Source organism: Loxodonta africana, chromosome 4 (assembly GCF_030014295.1).
Source record: "Loxodonta africana isolate mLoxAfr1 chromosome 4, mLoxAfr1.hap2, whole genome shotgun sequence".
In the NCBI taxonomy this organism is placed as follows: domain Eukaryota; kingdom Metazoa; phylum Chordata; class Mammalia; order Proboscidea; family Elephantidae; genus Loxodonta; species Loxodonta africana.
The window spans coordinates 178,526,223-178,547,109 of record NC_087345.1 but is presented as its reverse complement, the minus strand read 5'-3'; the positions used below and the strand labels follow the sequence as shown (position 1 = coordinate 178,547,109).

The 20,887-nt window shown below is 36.7% G+C and overlaps 1 protein-coding gene across 5 annotated transcripts in view; it reads right to left on the bottom strand.

Annotated features, from left to right (window-relative positions):
• Positions 1 to 20,887, bottom strand: part of WDR37 (WD repeat domain 37) — a 130,162-nt gene that overhangs the window by 66,485 nt on the left and 42,790 nt on the right. For all 5 annotated transcript variants that reach the window (XM_064285076.1, XM_064285075.1, XM_023548751.2 and 2 more), the window contains 4 exons: positions 19,897 to 20,074; positions 14,546 to 14,642; positions 2,700 to 2,795; positions 2,286 to 2,350 (listed from right to left, as the gene is read on the bottom strand). In XM_064285076.1, the coding sequence (XP_064141146.1) occupies positions 2,286 to 2,350; positions 2,700 to 2,795; positions 14,546 to 14,642; positions 19,897 to 20,034 (396 nt within the window). In that variant the 5' untranslated portion in view covers positions 20,035 to 20,074. The remainder of the gene's footprint in view (positions 1 to 2,285; positions 2,351 to 2,699; positions 2,796 to 14,545; positions 14,643 to 19,896; positions 20,075 to 20,887) is intronic.

Below are 20,887 nucleotides of genomic sequence, written 5' to 3'. Positions count from 1 at the left end.
ACGCACTTCAACCACATTTCTGGTTGCATGTGGAAGCAGAAAAGAAGATAATGTGCTGTTTACAGATATTACAACAAATCACTCAACAGAATGTTTCCAAAATTTCCATACACTTTGATCGTCCATTAATTTTAGCTCTTTGTTCTTAAAAACGCTGATTTAGTAAAAATTACATAGAGGTCCAAAGACACAGCCTGAATTATAAGAAACATTCATGAAGAAACACAACAGAATGAAACAAGAAATGAATGCTTATGCCTGCCATCCTAAATTATCATTTTAATTAAAATATAATCTAAAATACTTCTTAATGAAGAGCTGTTTTCACAATGAAAGATACCAATGTTTATAAAAATATTACTTTGCAACCATTTTCACAAAATTCTTTAAAGTCATTTGTGTGCTGGACTGTCTTAGCCCCCTTCCAATAGGGCATTAGAAATATGTCACTAGCCGCCCAAGAAGGGGAAAAACTTCTTCTGGGTTTATTTAATATACTTGTCTTCCCACTATCTCACCAAACATGCTACTTGCCTTTCATGGCTCTGAGTCAAAAGGAGGGAAAGTAATGAATCTAGACTGCAGTATTTTTCTTGTATTCATACTTAGCTTTAATACCAAGAATCCATGCTGTAGTACAAATGAGAATATACTGTTACCAAACTACTTCTTCAATTTTCAAATAATGTCTTGTATTTTCATTATTATTTTTTGAAACTGCTACAGGGAGTGCATAAAGCTCATTAGTAATATGCTTCTTATAAATTCAGGTGAATTTCCAGTATCTGAAATGACTGTGGCTTTAAATATCTCCAATACATTTTTTTAAAGCATTCTTGTACATATCTTTACCTTCACCTAGATTTTATTTTTTACTGCTCATAATAAGGGGTAATGTTATATAATCATCTCTTCTCCTTCAGAAATAATCAGAAAGTTTAAAATTTGGAATTGTAAGACCATACATGGCATATATACAACTGCAACTACCAGAATAAGCAATAATACAACAGAAAAAAAAAAGTTAAATGAGGAAGAACATAATCTCACACTTCCTTTAACGAACATTTTTAATGTTAATTTATTCAAATTTTTAAAACTAATAAGCATAAGCTAAATGATATTATGGAAACCCTAGTGGCGTAGTGGTTAAGTGCTATGGCTGCTAACCAAGAGGTCGGCAGTTTGAATCCGCCAGGGGCTCCTTGGAAACTCTATGAGGCAGTTCTACTCTGTCCTCTAGGGTTGCTATGAGTCGGAATCGGCTCGACGGCTGTGGGTTTGGTTTTTTTGGTAAATGATATTATATGACCAAAAGGTATCAAACTAATTAGCAACTTACATTCTAGAGGTTATTCAAAAAAAAAAGTAAACAGTAGAAAATACCAGCGATATTCAGGTTTTTTAAAAAATAACAAAGAATTACCAAGGACTTTCAAAGAAGCAGAAATAGCAGAAGTCTGAATTTGCTCTACTAATTGCAGTTAACCTCACTGCGGATGTCACGCTAAATAATTTTAATTTCAAGGGAACAACTGGAAGCAAAATAAAGGTTAACTATTTATGCATCACAGCAAATTCACTAAAAATTTCAACTTTTTTTTTCAAGTTTAGCAAAAGGAATGTATATTCATTCATAAGGTTAGGTGATATATCTTTTATATATTCAAAATAATCCAGAGATGCATACAAAATCATCTCAAAATGTTACTTCGTAATAGTACTCCATCATAAATAAATTCACAGACACTTAAATCCTTGCCACTTTAAGATGGTAATAAAAAGATATTTTAAGAGAAAGCAAAATACCAGGAATGTTCCTGTTTGCCTTAAGAGACACACCTTCACGTCTTGATCATACTCATAAAATTAAGGAAAAGAAGATAACAAACTAAAATGTAACTATAACTCGGAATATAATTTCCATTGTTTTATACATATCTAGTTGCTTTTTCCAAATTCAGAGCCTTTATGTCAAGCCAATTAAAAACAGAAAATGTAGTTTCTCTCTAAAGACAATATTTACTAAGGTATAATGTATCGATTTCATAAATATTAGGGCAGGTTAGTGTTTAAGTGTCCACATACTGTGGTCATTTAACATATTTATGATATTCCTTTTAAAAATTAAAATTTTCCCCAAAACAAGATATTTATCTTTTTCTATTAAATATTTCCAGCTGAAAAATATGCAATTTAAAGTACACATCTACACATCTTAAATACCACATGACTGGCTCAAGAGTAAATACAGATGTGGAACCAAGAGCTAGTGTCTTGCATACCTTGCTAGTAGAAGCTTTGTAAGTGGTCTTTAATTTCTGAGAAAGCTGACTGGTACTATGACTGGCTGTAGAGACAAAGAATTGACAATCAAATACAATCATATACTCAAAGAATCACAGAATTTCCAACCCGGAATGAACATGAGGTAGCAAATCTAATCTCTCATTTACACAGAAAGAAAATGAAACCCAGAAAGGTTAATTTGCCCCGAGTGACATATAGACAATATACACAATGGAAGTTGAACCAAGAACTCACGCTTCCTGGCTGTTTATTTTTCTATACCGATACATGAATTACCGATTCCAAGTTTTGCTGATACAAAATCTAAAGAATCAGTGTCCTTCATTAAATTCTGAATTATCTCAGTATATAATCTGTGGGACAATCCTCTTATGACCATTCAGCCTTACCTTTTGTTTTGAGTTGGCCCTTACTCAGCTCTGCTCCATCAATTCCTTGTCCTTCAGCAGCCAAACGTTCATTAAGAGTATCAATTTCTCTACGTACTAGGAATAAAAAAATTTTTTCAAAAATGTAAATTATAAGCTTTTTGTTTCAATATACTCACCACTTCTAAAACTTGAGCATATAAAAATGTTATATATCAATGTGTCTAAAACTAGTGTCAAAAAACACGAATCATATTCTAATAAACAAGATCATGGTTCTCAAAAAATACAATCTGTAACAAGTATAAAAAAGACAAACTCAGTTGTGGACTACATTCTCATCTAAAATACGAGCAATAAAAGAATAAATAAATTTTATTGTTAAAAAGAGAAAAGAGTAAGATAACATTCCAAAAATAAAACTCATCCTACACTGTAGAAGATATTATGTTCTCAAGTTGGGTGGGGGGGGGGGTCCTGCATTTCAATATAATTAGTTTCCTTTGTATTTTAGCATAATTTAAGAACATAATTCAGACAGCCTCTGCAATTCAATGAAGAATTTACAGTCTAGTTGAGAATACTACAACTGGGTAAAAAGACATACAATAATAAAATGTAACTATTAATGTATGGCACAGACAAGCACCAAGTGAGGATTCTCAATAACAAAGATTAAAAAGTCAAGGAGAACATAGTGTCTGTCTTAGTCATCTAGTGCTGACATAACAGAAATACCACAAGTGGATGGCTTTAACAAAGGGAAATTTATTCTCTCACAGTTCAGTAGGTTACAAGTCCAAATTCAGGGGACGGCTTTCTGTCTGCCAGCTCTGGAGGAAGATTCCTTGTCCTCAAACTTCCCCTGGTCAAGGAGCTTCTCAGGTGCAGGGATCCTGTGTCCAAAGGATGCGCTCTGCTCCTGGTCCTGCTTTCTTGGTGGTATGAGGTCTCCAACTCTCTGCTTGCTTCTCTTTCCTTTTTATCTCTTGAGAGATAAAAGGCGGTGCAGGCTCCACCCCAGGAAAACTCTCTCTACACTGGATCAGGAATGTGACCTGGGTAAGGGTATTACAATCCCACCCTAATCCTCTTTAACATAAAAATTACAATCACAAAATGGAGGACAACCACACAATACTGGAAATCATAGCCCAACCAAATTGATACACACATTTTTGGGGGACATAACTCAATACATGACACTCCACTCTTTGGCCCCCTAAAAATCACATCCTTGCAGCATGCAAAACATATTCACCCTATCATATCATAACAAAAGCCTTAACTCCAAGTCCAAAATTCCAAAAATTCCTCTTCATCTGTGAAATCTAAAACACAAATTATCTGCTTTCAAAGGTACAATGGTAGAACAAGCACAAGCTAGACATTTCCATTACAAACGGGAGAAAACTGGAGGAAAAGAAGGGATAACAGGCACCAATCAAGTCAGCAGAACACATTACATTAGTCCCCAAGGCTTTGAAAATAATTCTCTGTTCTCTGAGACAATTTATACAACGGCCCTACCCTCCAGACTCTAGGTATTGGCTACACTCTTCAGATTCTCAGTGGAGGCCCCTCAGCCCTGGGCTTCAGCTCTACCTTCCGGCCCACTGAGACAGCAACTCTGCTCCCTCCGCTTTAGGCCACCAGTCTCTTAGTCCATTTGAATGGTGGCTCTACCCTTAGCAACACCAGAGGCCATGGCTCCACCCTTTGAAACCCCAGAGGTCAAGGCCATACGTTTTGAGACTGAGGCAGCTCGGCTTACTGTGTTTCTTGTCTCTTCAGCTTCTGCTTCATGGTTTCTTGGCCTCTCTGCCCTTAGGCCTCATACCCACATTTGCCCTGCTGGGGTAAGTGTTCCAAAGCTCAGTAGCTCCACTGCTAAGTGCCCAGAGGCACCCCACTCTGACAGGAAGCCTCCTGAGCACAGACACTCAGCCCTCTTGCTCCATGAGTCAGCTCCAGCAGTGTCTCTCAGTGGTCTCCTGATTCTGCTGCTGTGGTTCGCTGCTGCTGCTGTTTCTCACCATCTGTACCTTCTCCAGTGTTAACAGTTCTCCTCACTTCCTTCTGAGTCTTCTATCCATTCACAGGTTCATAACTACATCCACATTTTAGGTATCTGTTAGAGCAACACCTCACTCCTGGTACCAAAGTCTGTCTTAATCATCTAGTGCTGGTATAACAGAAATAATCACAAGTGGATGGCTTTAACAAAGAGAAATTTATTCTCTCACAGTTTAGGAGGTTGTAAGTTCAAATTCAGGGTGTCGGCTCCAGGGAAAAGCTTTCTCTTGTCAGCTCTGGAGGAAGAGTCCTTGTCATCAATCTTCCCCTGGTCAAGAGGCTTCCAAAGGATGTGCTCTGCTCCTAGTGCTGCTTTCTTGGTGGTATGAGGTCCCCAACTCTCTGCTTGCTTCCCTTTCCTTTTTATCTCTTGAGAGGTAAAAGGTGGTGCCGGCCACACCCCAGGGAAATTCCCTTTCCATTGGATCAGGAATGTGACCTGGGTAAGGATGTTACAATCCCGCCCTAATCCTTTAACATAAAATTACAATCACAAAATTAAGGACAACCACACAATACTGGAAATCATGGCCCTGCCAAATTGATACACACATTTTTTGGGGGACATAATTCAATCCATGACAACACCCTAGACAGATGCTTCACACCATCCCTCTGCAGCAAAGACCTGAAAAACTAAGTAAAACAGATAGAAATGTCAATCCTAGAATCCTAAGCATCAAATGAAGAGATAAAGAATTAGATCAAACACCTAATGGAAAAAGAAACCAAAGGAAAACAAGAACAAGGAGAGATATGGAGTGGAGGTCCCCTGCCAACTAACATGGCACAGCGTCACCATCTTGGAACACCATCAGCAACGACCCTGGACAGGGAGTATAGGAAGGCAACTTCACAGAGCACCCAGTAACCAGAGAAAACACACTTTCTCACCCCTCATACTTCTGGTGAGTAGAAGCAAGAATACCTCAATCCCAGGAGCCCCCGCTGCCAGAGTCCAAAAACGAGACTCCCCTGGGTCTGCCCTGCCCCCAACTGCCGCACAGCTGTTCTTCCCCGCTCTTCCTTTCCTTTTTTTTCTTTGCTCTTTCTTCCTTTTCTTTCTCCCTCCTACCAAATCCCATATGCCACCACCTGCCCCATCCTGCCAATCCCTGACACACCACCATGGCTACAGAATCACTGGCCCACCACTGCCCTGGGTCCCAACCTTTCTGCTGGCCCCTGTAGCAATGCTACAGCTAGCGTGTCGCTGGCGCCCAGGCCTGCCGTAGCAGTGGGCCTGCACCTCCTAGAGCTCAACCAGGAGCTGAATGGTATGAAGCGAGCCTGTACCACACCCCATCCGACACCCTCACCCATCTGGCAAGGGGCTGTGAATGCTCCCACACCGCTGGACCAACATCAGAAGACAGATAGCGCCTACCCATTCCACGCTCAGCCACCTCGCCAAAGCAGTGTACAGTGCCCACCCAGAAAAGGTGGTGAGAGCTATCGTGCCCACAGACAAGCAAGCAGTAAAGCATGCATGGCCAACCCACCTTGACATAACAAAAGAGCAGGACAAAACAAATAAAAATACAGTCAATAAATAAAGAAAACAATACCTGAATATCTTGGAGAAAGCAGACAATATCAAAACATATAAAAAAGCAGAATGAGATCAAGTGGCCAAAATAAAGAATCAGACAACTTTCTGGTAGAAGAAAAGGCAGTGGAACTACCTGATATGGGATTCAAAAGACTAATACATAGAGCTCTTCAGAAGATTAGGAAAGAGATCAAGGAAAAAACAGACAAAAGCAAAGAAAAAATTGACAAAATCATGGAGAACACAGAAATAGAAGAATTCAGGAAAATAATACAAAAACAAAATATCGAAACAAATATACGATTAGAAATAGTACAAAACATCAACTAAAAATCCAAAAGATGAATAAGAAAATTTCAGAAATGGACAACTCAATAGAAGGTTTTAGGAACAAATGTGAAACAACGGAAGACAGAATTTGTGAAATTAAAAACAAATCCATGGATACTACTTTGAGATAAGAATGAAGAAAACCTAAGAATTATGTGGGACACAATCAAAAGCAAATATTGGCGTGTGATCAGAGTTTCAGAACGGGGAGAAAATGGAAAAAAGAGGGAAGACTGTTGAAGATTTGGTGGCAGAAAACTTCCAATATCATGAAAGATGTTCCAAGAGCTCAACAAACCCCATATAGGATAGACCCCAAAAGAAAATCACCAAGACATATTAAAATCACACTTGACAAAACCAAAGACAAAGAAAAGTATCCTGACAGCAGCTCAAGAAAATGGAAAAGTCACTTACAAAGGGGAAACAATAAAACTAAGCTCTGATTATTCAGCAGAAACTATTTAGGCAAGAAGGCAATGTGATGATATATATAAAACCTTGAAAGACGAACACTGCTAACCAAGAATAACTTATTCTGCAAAACTCTCTCTCGAATACAATGGTGAAATTAGGACATTTTCAGATAAACAGGAACTAAAGAAATTTGTAAAAACCAAATCAAACAAACAAGAAATATTAAAGGGAGTCCTAACATCAGACAACAACTAGAGCCTAGGATACAGAACAGCATCAGCCAGATACCAACCTAGGGAAAGAACTCTCAGTAATAAAACAAAGCTAAAAGACTTAAAACATGGCAACAGAGACATCAATTTGTAAATGACGACAACATCAAAGCAATAAATGGGGACTGAACAGTGTAGATATAGAACTTTCAAACAAAGAGGAATTCATCAAGGCAATATCAAGTAATAAAAGGCTGGTTCAAACTTAGGAAGATAAGGGTAAATTTCAAGGTAACCAAATAAAGTCAACAAACCTACTCATCAAAATAAAAAAAGAAAAACATAAAGACTCGGTAAACACGAAAACTATAATAACAAAAGAAAATCCACAAACAAAAGGAACTTAACACAGGAAAGTAAAAGAAAATGCCAGAGCCATAAAAAAAAAAAAGCAACATTATGACACGCTATGACAGCAATAAACTCATACTTATCGATAATCACACAGAACTTAAAGGCTTAAATGCATCTGTAAAGAGAGCAAGAGTGGCAGAATGTATAAAGAAAAAAACAATGCATCTATATGCTGTCTAAAAGAGACACACCTTAGACACAGAGACACAAATATATTAAACATCAAAAGATGGAAAAAATACATATAAATCAAATAGTAACCAAGAAGGAGCAGGAGCGGCAATGTTAATCAGAGATAAAACTGGTTTTAAGGCAAAATCCATCATAAAAGACCAGGAAGGACATTGTATGATGATTAAAGGGACAGTCCACCAAGAAAACATAACTGTAGTAAGTATCTCTGCACACGACAACAGGGCTCCAAAGTACCTAAAACAAATTCTAACAGCAGTGAAAAGATAAATAGTTACACAATAGTTGTACGAGACTTCAACAAACCACTCTCGGTAAAGAACATATCTAGAAATAAACTCAACGAAGATTCGTTAGATCTAAAGGCCACAATCAACCAACTTGACAACATATACAGAAGATTCCACCCAAGAGCAGGGAAGTACACATTCTTTTCCCAGTGCATATGGAACACTCCCCTGGACACGCATTTAAAGCCAGAACATTGAAATAATACAAAGCATTCTTTCTGATCACAAAGCCATAAAATCAGAAATCAAAAACAGGAGGAACAAGGGGGAAAAAAAAAAAGGAAACTGAATAACACTTTGCTTAATAACAACTGGTTAACATAAGAGATCAAAGAGGGAGTCAAAAAATTCCTAGAATCAAATGAGAGTGAAAACACATCATACCAACACCTCTGGAACACAGCAAAGACAGCACTTAGAGATCAGTTTATAGCAGTAAACGCACACATCAAAAAAGAAGAATGGGCCAAAATCAAAACATTAGCCCTACAACTAGAGCAAACGGTAAAAGAACAGCAAAAGAAGCCCGCAGTCATGGGAAGAAAGGAAATAATAAAGATTAGAGCAGAAATAAAGAAAGAGAGAACGGAAAAACAACAGAAAGAATCAACAAGACCAAAAGTTGGCTCTTTGAAACGATCAACAAAATTCACAAACCACTGCCCAAAGTGACAAAACAGTAGAGGAGGCAAAAAATCCAAATAAGAAATGGGGGAACATTACAACAGACCCAAAAGAAGTAAAACGGAGCTTAACAGAACACTATGAAAACCTCTACTCCAACAAATTTGAGAGCCTAGAGGAAATAGATAAATTTCTACAAACACACTACCTACCTAAATTAACAAAATCTGAAATAGAAAATCTGACCAGATCCATAATAAGAGTTCAAAGAGGTAATTAAAAAACTCCCAACAACAAAAAAAGCTCAGCTTGGACAGTTACACTGGAGAATTCCACCAAACATTCAGAGAAGAGCACAAACCAGTACTACTCAAACTATTTCAGAGCATGGAAAAGGAAGGAATGCTCCCCAATTCACTCTATTGAAGCCAGCATAATCCTGATGCCAAACGCAGGCAAAGATACCACATACACACACAAAAAATTACAGATCAGTATCTCTGAAGAATACAGATAGAAAAATTCCAAAATACTAGGGAAAATAATTCAGCATCATATTAAAAAAAAAAAAAAATCACGAACAAGTGGGATTCACACCAGGTATGAAAGGATGGTTCAACACTAGAAAATTAATGTAATCCACCACTGAAATAAAACAAAAGAATCACAGATCATCTCACAGAAAGGCATCTGATAACGTCCAACACCCATTCCTGATTATAACTCTCAATAAGATAGGAATGGAAGGGACGGGAAATAACACAGTAAAGGGCATCTACACAAAACCAACAGCCAAGATCATTCTCAACAGAGAGAGGCTGAAAGCATTACCCCTGAGAACGGGAACAAGACAAGGATGCCCTTTACCACCATTCCTATTTAACACTGTGCTAGAAGTTCTTCCTAGAGCAATAAGGCAAGAATAAAAGGGCATTCACAATGGAAAGGAAGAAGTAAAACTATCCCTATTTCCAGATGATATGATCCTATATGTAGAGAACCCCAAAGATTCCACAAGAAAACTATTGAAACTAATAGATTCAGCAGACTAGCAGGATACATGATCAACACACAAAAATCAGTTGGATTCCAGTACACCAACAAAGAGCTTTGAAAAGGAAATCAGGAAAACAACACTATTTGTAATAACCCGTAAAAAGATAAAATACTTGGAAATAAATCAAACCAGGAACATAAAACCCTGATAGAAAGAAAGCTACAAACCACTATTGCAAGAAATCAAAAGAGACCTACATAAATGGAAAAACATACCATGCTCATAGATAGGAAGACTCAAGATTGTGAAAAATGTCAATTCTATCCAAAGCGTTCTACAGATACGATGCAATCCCTATCCAAATATCAACAGCATTCTTTAATGAGATGGAAAAACCAATCGCCTACTTCATATGGAAAGGAAAGAGGCCCCAGATAAGCAAAGCATTACTGAAGAAAAGGAAAAAAGTAGGAGGCCTCACACTACTTGATCTCAGAACCTAATAAACAGCCATGGTAGTCAAAACAACCTGGTACTGGTACAACAACAGACACATAGACCAATGAAACAGAATTGAGAACCCAGACGTAAATCCATCTACCGATGGTCAACTGATCTTTGACAAAAGATCAAAGTTCATTAAATGGGGGCAGAAAAAAGTCTTTTTAATAAATGGTGCTGGCAAAACTGAATAGCCACCTGTAAAAAAAAAAGATACAGGACCCATACTTCACACCATACACAAAAACTAACTGAAAATGGATCAAAGACCTAAATATAAAACCTCAAATGCTAGGGGCCCTAATACATGGCATAAATACAATATAAACCGTAACTAACAATGCACTAACACCAGAAGACAAACTAGATAACTGAAAGCTCCTAAAAATTAAACACTTATGCTTATCAAAAGACTTCACCAAATGAGTAAAAAGAGAACCTACAGACTTGGAAAAAAATTTTAGCTATGACATATCCTACAAGAGTCTATTCTCTAAAATCTATAGAATACTTCAACACCTCAACAACAGAAACACAAATAATCCAATTAAAAAATTGGCAAAAGATATGAACAGACATTCAGGCAGCCAAAAGACACACGAGGAAATGCTCTTCATCATTAGCCATTACAGAAATGCAAATCAAACCTAAAATGAGATACCATCTCGCCCCCACATTACTGGCACAAATTAAAGAAACAGAAAACAACAAATGTTGGAGTGGTTGTAGAGAGACTAGAACTCTTATGCACTGCTGGTGGGAATGTGAAACGGTACAGCCACTTTGGAAAACAATATGGCACCTCCTTAAAATGCTAGAAATAGAAATACCATATGATTCAGCAATCCCACTCCTAGAATATATCCTAGAGAAATAAGAGCTGTCAAACGAACAGGCATATATATAACCACGTTCATTGCAGCATTATTCACGATAGCAAGAAGATGGAAACAACCTAAGTGCCAATCAACAGATGAGTGGATAAACAAATTATGGTACATACACACAATGGAATACTATGCAAAGATAAAGAACAATGATGAATCGTGTAACATCTTACTACATGGATGAATACGGAGGGTATTATACTGAGTGAAATAAGTCAATCACAAAGGAATAAATATTGCATGAGACCAGTATTATAAAAACTTAAGAAAAATTTTACACACACAAAAAAAACAACTTTTGATGGTTAAGGGGGGAGAGGTGGGGAGAGGAAATCACTAACAAGTGTTAACTTTGGTGAGGGGAAGGACAACACACAATTTAGGGAAAGTCAGCACATCTTGACCAAGGCAAAGCCAAAGCAGCTTCCTAGACCCATCCAAACACCTTGAGGAACCGAGTTACTAAGGCTGAGGACTGGGGGTCATGGACTCAGGGAACATCTAATGTTAATTGGCATAACATAGTTTATAAAGAAAATGTTCTACATTGTACTTTGGTGAGTATCATCTGGGGTCTTAAAAGCTTGCCGGCAGCCCTTTAAGATAGTTCTATTGGTCTCATCTCATCTGAAGCAAAGGAGAATGAAGTAAACCAAGGGCACAAGGGAAATATTAGTCCAAAAGACTAATGGGCCACATGAGCCACAGCCTCCATCAGCCTGAGCACAGAGGAACTAGATGGTGTCCAACTACCACTGACTGCTCTGACAAGGGTCACAACAGACGGTCCTGGACAGAGTGGGATACAACGTAGAACAAAATTCAAATTCAGCAAAAAAGACCAGACTTTGTTTTTTACTGGTCTGACAGACACTGAAGCAACCCTCAAGACTACTGACCCTGGACACCGTGCTAACTCAGAAATGAAGCCACTCCCAAGTCCACCTTTCAGCTAAAGATTAGACAGGCCTATAAAACAAATAGTAACACAGGTGAAGAAAGTGCTTCTTGGTTGAATCAAGTATACGAGACCAAACCAGCAATGCCTTCCCCAAAGCGAAGAGGAGAAGGCAGGAAGGGACAGAAAAGCTGGATAAAGGGACATGAGGAATCCAGGGTATAAAGAGAAAGGGGGACTGTGCTGACACATAGGATTTTCACCAATGTCACAAAACAATTTGTTTACAAATTTTTGAATAAGAAACAATTTGTATTCTAACCTTTCACCTCAAGCACAGTAAAATAAAAAAATTAAAGGAAGTTTCTCAAAAATTAATAGGAATTACAGAATTATAGGAGAAAAAAATGGATAAAAACAAAGGTATCAAGTATAAAGAACAGAATGAGCAAAGATAATGGGAAGGGACAAGAAGCTAACCCTGCTGATCACCATCTGTGCCTCGGGCCCTATGTTACAAGCCTACAATATCAACGTTGTTATCCATATCCTAGAGATAAGGAAATACGGACTCAGCAAGGTTGAGTAACTAGTTCAAGGACACAAAGCTAATGAAGTGACAAAGCTGGGACCTGACCTGCACATAAATCTACCCAGCTTTAACGCCTATGTCCTTGCCACTGTACTATGTAGTCTCCCACTATTATAGCAGATCTATCCAGGGTGTAATGAGAAGGCTGGTCTGGGTGAAGAGTCTGAGTGAAAGAACAGAATGAGATAAGGTTAAAAAGACAGGTGAAGGGCAAAAGGCTGTAAATATCATCCAGTCTAAGCAATTTTGTCTATATATCATAAGCAGGAGAAGTTACCAAAACTTTTAAGTAGTCGACGATGTAACTCAAAAGTATCTTCTAACATGAATCATTTTTAACCCTATAATTTCTTGAGCAAACTATGAATTCTTTAAAAATAAGACTTTGGAGCTCAATGGAAACTCAGTAATACTGCAGTTGTTAAAACTCTGATACTTAAAATTACATGCAGTACATGTTGCCTAATTTTTGTTTTATACAGAGTTGGAATAGTTTCTCCCTCTATAAATTTTCAAAGTGGACTTGGAAGAGATTCCAATACTAAAACATTAAATTTTACAAAAAGTGAAGTTTAAATGACATAGAATTATATTTTCTTTGCTACTGTTCCAAACACACCACTTAGTTCGAGAATGAAAAATATTTTAATAATGTAAATCCTATGTGTTATTATTCAATTTTTGGAATCAATTTATAGATAAAGCATGATAGACTTAATTATATTGCATAAGGTCAATTTTATAGGCACAACTCCTATAAAATAACTAACAAAAATTGAAAAGCTACAATCGGAGCAGCAAGAAATAAAAAGGGGTGTGTTTATTTCCTAACATTTCACTGAAGCATTAATATATATGACCTAAAGTTGACAAATCTAAAAATAAAATAACCAGAAGTAAAAGCAAAGAATGAAAAAAACATTTTCCTTTGAAGTGTGGGATGGGGTGGGCAGGTAAGGAAATGATAGAGATGCTTTTTTTTCTTTTTATACTGTTTAGTAAGTTTCGTCTTGTTTTTAAGCATATGTCAGCATTACTTAAAAAAAACTAAAACCAAGTGCTTAATTAACTCAAAATTCTTTTGATTTACCTTTAACAGATCAAACAAGCAATACTTAGTATTTTAGCATATTTTCAAACTATAATATACAAGAAAAACGTGAATCTAAGTTTTCTCAATTTACAATACACTTGGTGTATAAAAAATTAAAAGGTGAATTTATTTTTTATAAAATCATAATTCACACTGGTAAGTGTAATAGGCGGAAGAATGTTCTCCCAAAAACAGTCCTACCCTGACCAGTGAATATGCTGCCTTACATGGCAAAAGGGACTTTGCAGGTATGATTAAGGACCTTGAGATGGGGGGAGCATCCTGGATTATCCAGATGGGCCCAAACCAATCACATGAGTCCTTATGAGTGGAAAAGGAAAGTAGAATAGTGGTTCAGCAATGTGCAAAAGGGTAAGAACTCGACCCACTGTTGCTGTCTTTGAAGATGGAGGAAGGGGTCCATGAGCCAAGGAACATGGCAGTCTCTAGATGCTGGAAATGGCCCTCAGCTTACAAACAGCAAGAAAATGAGGACCTCCGTCCTACAATCACAAGGAATTGAATTCTGCCAACAATCCAAATAAGCAGGAAATGGATTTTTCGCTAAAGCCTCCTAGAAAAATTGCAGCTTTTCTTTAGTCCTGTGAGACCCATACCAGATTTCTGCTCTACAAAACCGTAAGATGATAAACTTACGTTGTTTTAAGCCACTAGATTTGTTATGGCAGAACAGAAAATACAGTAGCTGCTTATCTACCCACAAATCTGAGTCAAAAATTTCTATGAACAAGTAAAAAATTACAAAAGTATATTCAGAAAGGACATACTTACATTCTAAGTTTTCAATATAAAGGTTCTCAAATTCTCTTTCTATTTGACCAAACAGTTCCAACAGCGTACTACGAACTGAGGAAGGCAGTTTAGAATCCTACAGAAAAGGAAGATTATGTTTACAATAACTTAGGCACCAGCTACCAATATACTTTTTCTCAAGTAAATTATAATTTACCCTAAATTCTTATAAAATTACATATTTTATTTCTTAAACATAAAATGCAAAGAATTTAAGGTTTCAAACTTCTACAGAGAAAAACTATAACCATATTTTATAATTTGGCTAACTAGTGCAATATGGGATTTAAGAATAAATACTTCTTCAAAATAACACAAATTTTTCTTTTATAAGGAAGGAAATAAGCCTACCCTATTCAAAAATTCCAAGTCTGTAGAGAAGGAAGGCAGCTTCCATAAATAAAATTATATTATAAAGTCTTTAAATTCTATTATATGTTATATAAATGTATTTTAACATGCAATGCAACAAAGGAACCCGTGCCTTATAGAGTCCTCATTATGTCTCACTGCTTCAAGCACAACTAAACTGGATATTTCCTGTAACACTACTTAATACCTACAAGATTGAGTTGTGAAGAGGAAAAAAGAAGTATCAGATCAAAATCACTATTAGTTAAAATGAAAACGTGAACATTTAAGCTCCCTAGCTGTGCCACATTCTTCATGGCGGGGCACGTGCTCTCACACCTATAACCTCCAGTTTGCCAAAAGTCAGAGAAGGTTAATGGGGAGAAGAAACATCTCAGCTGAAATTTTAAGTACGATCAAATGAGTTAGCGGCACCAAAATTTTCACAAAACATTTACTTTTCCTGGACACTGCTAATAAATAGGAAATATAGAGTCCGTATTCTATTCTAATCTCAATCGTATTTTGTCCCCCCAAACCATTCAGCATAATTTTCAAAGTTCTCAATATCTCAAAAAATGTTTTAATACTTAACTACTGTCACTGTAATTTTCTAAGTGTCTTTTCAAATTTATACACAGCACAAACTTTCTTATGTTTAGTGAGCTGCAAATTAAAAAAATATATCCAATGTTTATTATAAATTCATTACCAGATTAACTTCTCACAGAATTTTTAAATAAATCTTATAGGCCAATTAAAAAAAAAGAACACACACACAGGGTTGTCATGCATCAGAATCAACCCAACAGCAACTTACAACATACACACACACACAGACATACACATATACATAGCGACCCTACAGGACTGAGCAGAACTGCCCCATAGGATTTCCAAGGAGCGCCTGGTAGATTCAAACTGCCAACCTTCTGGTTAGCTGCCGTAGCTCTTAATCACTATCCCATCAGGGTTTCTGAAGAAGAAGAGTTGACGCCTTTGAATTGTGGTGTTGGGAAGAATATTAAATACACCATGGACTACCAAAAGCATGAACAAATCTGTCTTGGAAGAAGTACAACCAGAATGCCCCTTAGAAGCAAGGATGGCGAGACTGGGTGTTACATACTTTGGACATGTTATCAGGAGGGATCAGTCCCTGGAGAAGGACATCATGCTTGGCAGAGTACAGGGTCAACGGAATAGAGGAAGACCCTTAACAAGGTGGACTGACACAGTGACTGCAACAATGAGCTCAAGCATAACAACGATTTTAAGGATGGAGCAGGACCGGGCAGTGTTTCGTTCTGTTGTGCATAGGGTCGCTATGAGTCAGAACCAACTCGACAGCACCTAAAAACAACAACAATACACACACACACACACACACATCTATATATATACGTGCACACACATATAGTGGAGCTCTGGTGGCACAGTGGTTAAGAGCTTGGCTACTAACCAAAAGGTGGGCAGTTCAAATCCACCAGCTGCTCCTTGCAAACCCTATGGGGCGGTTCTACTCTGCCCCTCAGGGCCAATATGAGTTGTGGCAACGGCTTTGGTTTGGTTTTTATATACATTTAGGGGCCCTGGTGTCTCCGTGGTTGAAGCACTTAGCTGCTAACTGAATGGTTGGCACTGCGAACCTACCAGCTGCTCCATGGGAGAAAACTGTGGCAGTCTGCTTCTGTAAAGACTTACAGCCTTGGAAATCTATGGGGCAGTTCTGCTCTGTCCCATAGGGTTGTTCTGAGTTAGAATTAACTAGATGGCAGCGGGTTTGGTTTGTGTGTGTGCATGTGTGTATATCTGTGCGTGTATGTGTGCACGTGGCAGTCTCTAGAAACCGTATATATACATATAAATATATGTATATAAATGTATATATAAGTATATACACAAATATACATATACACACACATATATATATGGAAACCCTGGTGGCGTAGTGGTTAAGTGCTACAGCTGCTAACCAAAGGGTGAGCAGTTCAAATCCACCAGGTGCTCCTTGGAAACTCTACGGGACAGTTCTGCTCTGTCCTATAGGGTCACTATGAGTAGGAATCAACTCGACGGCACTGGGTTTGGTTTGGTTTATATATATATATACACACACACATTATACATACCCAGTACCCTATATAAACATACATATATATATATATATATACACACCCACTGGTATTACTGATTGCTTCTAGATTCAATTTTTTTTTTAAAAATTCAATCTAGTAGCAATCAGTAATACAGGCTTCCCAATTTTCCTCTAATGTGCCAATGTAGAAACATGAAGAAAAAAAACAGACACTTAAACATGAAAATTGAAACTAAACCATTACAGGAGGAAATTCCATTAACTACAATATGTAAGGATTTAAAATAAGAATCAAAACAATTTTTTAACATACTCTTTCCTGCCTTGTAGTCTTTGCATATTCTATCCCCTCTCCAGGAAACATTCTTCCCTCACCCCCTCATCTAGTTAATCCTGCCTCATCCTTCTGTTCTCAGTTTAAGTGTCACTTCCTTAGGGAAGCCTTTCTCACCTTCTACACAAGGTCAAATCTGCTCTTACGCTTACCAATTCCCACTCACTTATACCCATGTTTTAAGATCCTTATTATCCAGCAACTAAAATGTTACATTTACTTAGGGAAAACAAAGCTGAGATGTCAGCATTAACCTCACCTTATAAAACAATCAAGAAACTAAATATTAAGTGAAATGAGAACTTTTCCACTAGAGGGCGAGTTGAGCCTAACAGAAATACTTACAACTTGCTTTTCAACCTTTTTAACAGTACTACTTTTAGATGCCATTAAATTTCACAGGCCCTGAAATGATCGCTGTTGAAATTTTAGTACCTCTTGAGAAAACCTGTGACAGAAAAGCTACTAAAAATTCAGTAAAGCTTTTGAATAAGTTTCCAGTTTCTCACACCATACTTAAATACATCTGAAAAACTGCAGTTCATAAATACAGGAAAATTTTTTCAGGCTACAGTCAATGCTTGGTACATACATAGATTCAACAATTCTTTGCATCAATGGACCTCTCTTTACTGCGTTAGTCAACGCTTTCTAAAATACGTCATATTTATGAATGTAAGACATAAAGTTTAAACCCACCAGAACATCTCATCCACAGTAATCTTCACTCTCTCTCTCTCTCTTTTTTTTTTTTGGACATTGTTCCTCAACAATTGAAAGAGCATTCCTATCTACTTTGTCTAGGAAGTCATCATTCCTACCATTCACTTCAAATCTGTCTGCCGTCAACTACTGTTAATGCTTAGATTCTTCCACTTACACCTACCATGCCAACTGCTTGGACCAAAACACGTGTATCATTGCCTTCTCCCTCTTGCTTCTGAACTAAGGAGAGCCGCTGTCACACTGACCACTCACAGAAACATGCTAACTGATCCAACTGCAAGTAAGTTTATTCATTCAACAAACAAGCATTGTCTAGGAAAAGTTGTCAACACAAAAATGAAGCTGAGAGAATTCTGAATTGTCTTCATAAAGGGTTGCTATGAGTTACAATTACCTACTTGTTTTACATCACAATGGAGAAATGGCACACAAGGCCAAGAAAATAAGAGCGTATTTACCTTATAGGAAAGTTACCTCCAGAATCTGCCAGTAAAGGAGACTGTGAAACTTTCACTATTAGAAATGTAAGTAAATCTAAAAATTAAAGAAACTTTTTTCAGACTGTTTACCTACACTGTTTAATACGGTAGCCACAACCCATGACTATTTAAATTTAAATGCAAATTAATTAAAATAAAATTAAAATTTCAGTTCCTCAGTCACATCAGCCACATTTCATTTGCTCTACAGCCACATGTGGTTAGTGATTACAGTACCATATAGCACATATACAGAATATTCCCATCATCACTGAAGTTCTTTGAGACCATTCTGGTTTAGACATTCACTTTCTAAAGAATATCAAAAATATCTCTGGGAGGCTCCTTAAAACTATTATTTTATTTCTAATATTAAATTAAAATTTAATCATTGTATGAAAAACAGAGACATGTATCTGTTTATTCATTCATTTATTCAATACATAAGAACTGAATTCTAGTTGAATATCTACTATGTGCCAGGAGCTGGGTTTGGTTCTGAATGTATACTACTGCTCTTGTAAAGATTACATCCTAAAGTTCAAAGAGATAAAAAGTTCCTGACATAAAGTTATCTATATGGGTTTCAATAAGATCTAATATTATATGAATCAATTTTTCAGATTTAAGTCTTATTTTCCTATAACATTATAGCTTATGAATTAGTTCCAATTGTGAAAGAACGGTTATAAATGTAATTTATATACATATAATATACACATATGTATATACATACATTAAATATAGTTATAATTTATTTTAATATAACATGTACTTTTGTCTAGGCTTTACGATAATGTTTAAAAATTCTAACATTTTCAACATCTATAAAGGAATTCACTAGAAAAAGTATAAGCAAAACTTCATCAACAAAATACTCTTAGAATTAAAGTAACCATCAAATTATTGGAAAGATAATAAAAAACAGTAGATGGCACACTCACTGTAGCAAAGACGGGGACAAAAACTCTTCAGAAAACAAGAGATAATTAAAATTATATAGTGCTCTTCTTGAGATTATCAAAGACAAAAAACCTAAAATTGTATAGTCAATTAGCCTGTACAAAGACTAAAAACCAGTCCAAACTGACCCACCACGTTCTTTTTTACCAAGTATGATAAATAAGGGTTAATCTAGGAATCTAATTCTATCTCTGTGTATGCTGTTGTATTTGACAGTAATTTTAATGGTTTGGGGGTTTTATTGTTGTTTGGGCAATATTTTTGACAACACAAAACGTTTTTTTTTTACTTTGGAGACCTATATAAATTTGGCTATTTTTATAACATTACAAATACGACCAGCATCTTTTAAATATGAGACTGATGAATACTGACTTACTTGTCCTTCTAACATTTCTCTTGGTAGTCCCGTCCTTTCCTGTTCTGAGCTGTTAGTTCTTCTTATAGAAAGGCTATGTGATTTGCGTTTCTGTTTTGCCTGGCGAGCAGCTGAACAACTTCCGCTTTCTGTGGGCATCACTTCTAGAAGACAATGTCCTGGACACTCCTGCGATAAGCTAAACAAAAGCAGAAAATACAAGTATTTTATTTCTGATATAGCAACTTAACATAAGGGAAAAATACTCCACGAGATGATAATTCTCTTAATTACAAACTTCCTTAGCATTAACTATATAATATATATATTATATATAATTATATAACATGACAAATGATTTGAAAGTAGAGGTCACACTCTTTGTTAAAGAAGCAATTCTTACCAAGTTTCATTAACATGTTTTAAAAATCAAATATCTTAAAGAAGGGCTTAAAATGAAAAACAACCATCCATCCCATAAGCCAACTTTCCCCAGGATCAGCCTACTCCCCCCCAAAACAAAAACCAAAACCACTGGCATCGAGTCAATTCCAACTCATAGTGACCCCATAGGACAGAACATAACTGCCCCATAGGATTTCCAAGAAGCAGCTGGTGGATTCAAACTGCCGACCTTTTGGTTAGCAGCCTGAGCTCTTAACCACTGTGCCACCAGGGCTCCGCTCCCAAAAGGGAACCAATTTTGACTTCATACTCTAGACTGGATTCTAGAGCAGTGCTGTCCAAGAGAAATATAACAAAAGCCACATATGTAATTTTAAATTTTCTATAGCCACTTAAAAAAAGTAGAAACAGGTAAAATTAATTTTAATGATTTATTTAACCTGATACATTTAAAATATAATTTTAACATAAAATGAACATAAAAATACTAATGAGATACCTAATATTCATTTTTATACTAAGTCTTCAGAATCCAGTGTATATTTTATTTTACACTCAACAGCACATCTCAATTCAGACTAGCGACACTTCAAGCGCTCAGGAGCCA